The sequence below is a fragment of the Dichomitus squalens genome (assembly GCF_000275845.1).
Source record: "Dichomitus squalens LYAD-421 SS1 unplaced genomic scaffold DICSQscaffold_237, whole genome shotgun sequence".
NCBI classification, from domain to species: domain Eukaryota; kingdom Fungi; phylum Basidiomycota; class Agaricomycetes; order Polyporales; family Polyporaceae; genus Dichomitus; species Dichomitus squalens.
This window is the reverse complement of record NW_006767119.1, coordinates 1-3,229: the sequence shown is the minus strand read 5'-3', so window position 1 is coordinate 3,229 and position 3,229 is coordinate 1. Positions and strand designations below refer to the sequence as shown.

Below are 3,229 nucleotides of genomic sequence, written 5' to 3'. Positions count from 1 at the left end.
ATTCGTGCGAAACGCCCTGCAAGCTGGGGTATGGGGTGGAACCACAGCACACCTGTGAGTCGCTTTGATTGCCCCGTTTAATCATGTTGCATCATTCTTGACAAACAATGCAGGAGACACCGCAGGATGCACGTACCCTGGGTTTCCGTACAGTGATCGGACCGGCATCCTTCATGCTTTATAAAAACAACCAATACGATCCGAAGTTGAAGCGTAAGGGTGGTCGAATTCCTCGGGTGCGCCCTATGTTCTCATCTTTCAAAGTCATTGTCTGATGCGCTCTGTACATAAAAGCAATTGACAGGCAAACCCGGCCGTCCCGCAAAGGCACCAACGGTTGGGTGGCTGAGGGCGGAGGCTAAGAGAACGGAGAACATCAAGGCGCGCGGCAGGAAGAGGAAGCAGGAAGATGTCGCTGTCGCGCAACCAGCTGATCAGGAAGATGCGTCCAATATAGGTGCAATAATCGACCTGATAATGGGGACTAGCTCTGTGTCCGATGCGCCAGAGCATGCAGTTAAGCGGGCAAAGCTGGCTACTGATCCCAAAACGACTGCCATTCTAGGAAACATCAGCGGGCGCATGACGCGGGGGACCGCTCGTGCATTGAAGGCTCAACTATCTGCATAAATGGTCACTTGTGTGTATAGGGATGTTCATCAATGGTGTTGTACCCTACTCTAGTGATATCCAACCAGCACTGAGTCGCTCCTCGTCACGACCCTCTGCGTATACAACTCGCAATGAGCAAGTGTGTTTTTACTTGGTGGCCACCAGGAACGCGGATGCATCTGGTGTACTTGCACCATGCACCGCACTGGGAGGGGCAAACACAGAAATATGAGGGCTTGAATGGACATTTGAGAGATGGTACAGAACGAACGGCATCCAGAAGTGCACCGTGCTCATTGGTTTCTCGAACGCATGCCCAAGTACCGCGATGACATGGGCGAGGGTAAGCCAAGGACACGCTGTGAACAGCACCCGAGGACATACGTTGCTATGCGGAGAGTTCAAGAACACATGCGGCTCCGTCCAGAACCGTGGGTTGACCGACCCGCTCTTGATACTAGCGACGACGGATCCCCGCGAAGCATCGCAGAAACATGTGCAGGTCACATACGCATGCCACGCTCTCCGCGATGGTCACAAAGGTGTCCTGTTACATACATAGTCAGTACCAGCCCCAGCGCGACGTCATGCGGGGTCCAGAAAAGGATCCCCAGGCAAGGAGAAGCAGGACTCACGATGTCAAACGTTTCCTGCAGTTGCGGCGCCACCTGCTCGACTTCACCGAAACCGGCCATATCGACTAGGTCACCCATTGTGCGTCTGGTAGCACTGGCGGCTGATGTTGGTCTTGTACAAGGTTGTTGTGGAGAGGGGATGAAGACATTGCGCACAGGGACTACATGAGAGGGGTTATACTAGCGTGGTGCGTACGGGCTCCTCGTTCACGCTGCCCTTCGCGAACGGCGCTTGGCGGTTTGGTCCGGCTCCTTCGGAATGTCCGCCACTAGCCTGCCGAGGTTCAACCCAAACACCAACTTGTGGCCAAACCCCTCCTTGTTCAATCGTGGTGTCAACGGACATTTGCCTCACAACGTCTCTCAACCTCTGCGTTCTCATTCGATCAGACGACTCTGAAGTCTCGCAGCAAGACTCAACATTTACCGTTCTGCGGTGTAGGCTCGCCGCACGCATAGGGGAGAGGATGTACCATTTTCACGAGAAGACTGTTTGGTTTCTGTGCAACGTAGTGGCACTAGGTCCCGTGAGTCCACCTACTGTTCAATCCGCTTCTCAGTTGGGTTGATCCAGCGCGAATAGAGTTCCAAAGAACCCATTCATCGTACGAACGCTCGAGCTCGGCATCTGCGCAAGTCGGGGAAGGCCACTGCTCCAGGATTGGGAGTGAGAGTTTACAAGGAAGAGGTACGTCTTGCGTACGGTCCCGAAGCCCACAGACGCACACCGCCCAGGACGAAGGCTTCCCTGTACGACGTCGCTTCCATGTCAGCGTTTCATTCAGGGTAGGGGTCACGGCATAAAGTTTTGAGGTCATCCGTGAGGATACAGGTGAGACAGTGTGCATAGCTTAGGAGTTTAGCACATCTTCACAATATCGTAGAGGACCGTCGCCGGACAGTTCATATTTGCGGAGAAGAAGGTCTGACGCCTGCTTCACCGGCCTAGATACTCTGATTCACAATCCCCCATCAGATACCGGAGTCTTATGAAGACGAAGACTGGGATCTAGAAGAAACCTCGGAGAGGTGTGTTGCCACGCAAAGGTACTTCGAGTGCTGCCTTCTGACTTGTGTTCAACTGGCAACAGGCACGCTCGATGATCAATGAGGGCGTCAAACCCAGCAAGCTCTCGCAGTATCATCCTATTTCTCAACCTCTAGGACTCATCGAAAGCGTTGCGGTGAACATACTTCCTACGGCCCAGAGCTGGCTCTCGTTGACATGCCCGAAGTGAGTCCACCGCCTCACACGAGTACGAGGCTGAATGACGGTCAATCACTTTGCTTCCATTGAAACATTCAGGCTGTACAAGGCTACCCATGCCGTGGTGACCTCATGCCCAGCTACTCTCCTCGTTTGCTATCTGCGGGACCACCCTCAATACAAGTCACTTCGGCCAGTCCATGGACCCCCCCATCCTCCCATATTCCGACGTCATGCGCCGATTACAGTCACCAAGTACCTTCAGGCAACCTCACCTCAACTAGCTTCTTCTATGATGCGGTCTGGTGCTTCGTCTGGCAGGGTGGCTTCGACTTGCCCCCTACGCTCAGTCCGGTCATGGGACAGATGCTGTCTCACGCAGCTCGAAGGCGACATCGTCTGTTGGGCGTGCGAGCGTCAATGGCTTGCATGCAAGGTGTGGTACCAGGCCAACGACGGAGATCTTATGGAGCCGTTCATGAGACACGCGGAGAGCAATGCCGATCTTCGAGCAGTTTCGGAGTTTCTGAGGGTTCCGCGGGAGGACGAACGAGCGGGTCGTATTGGCTTAGGATCCGACTTGCCTAGTGCAGACACAATCAAGAAGCGGCCTCCCTTTCGCGTGGTCGACCAAGTGTTTTCTCATATCTGGTTCAAGGTCATGCCAGCACCTGCGTAGCATTTTTACGGAAGCGAGAAGAGAGCCGCGACGCGGTACGGGCCTGGATCGCGGCCTCTCTAGGTCTCCTCTCTCTGCCGTGTCGTTCGGACGAAC

At 54.4% G+C, this 3,229-nt stretch overlaps 1 protein-coding gene across 1 annotated transcript; it reads left to right on the top strand.

Moving 5' to 3' along the window:
* Positions 1 to 173: 173 nt before the first annotated feature.
* Positions 174 to 630, top strand: DICSQDRAFT_175888 (uncharacterized protein; the record flags this gene model as incomplete). The annotated part of the gene is made up of 2 exons (XM_007371747.1): positions 174 to 236; positions 295 to 630. 2 exons carry the CDS (start codon positions 174 to 176, stop codon positions 628 to 630), a joined length of 399 nt encoding a protein of 132 aa, XP_007371809.1.
* Between the last annotated feature and the right edge of the window lie 2,599 nt (positions 631 to 3,229).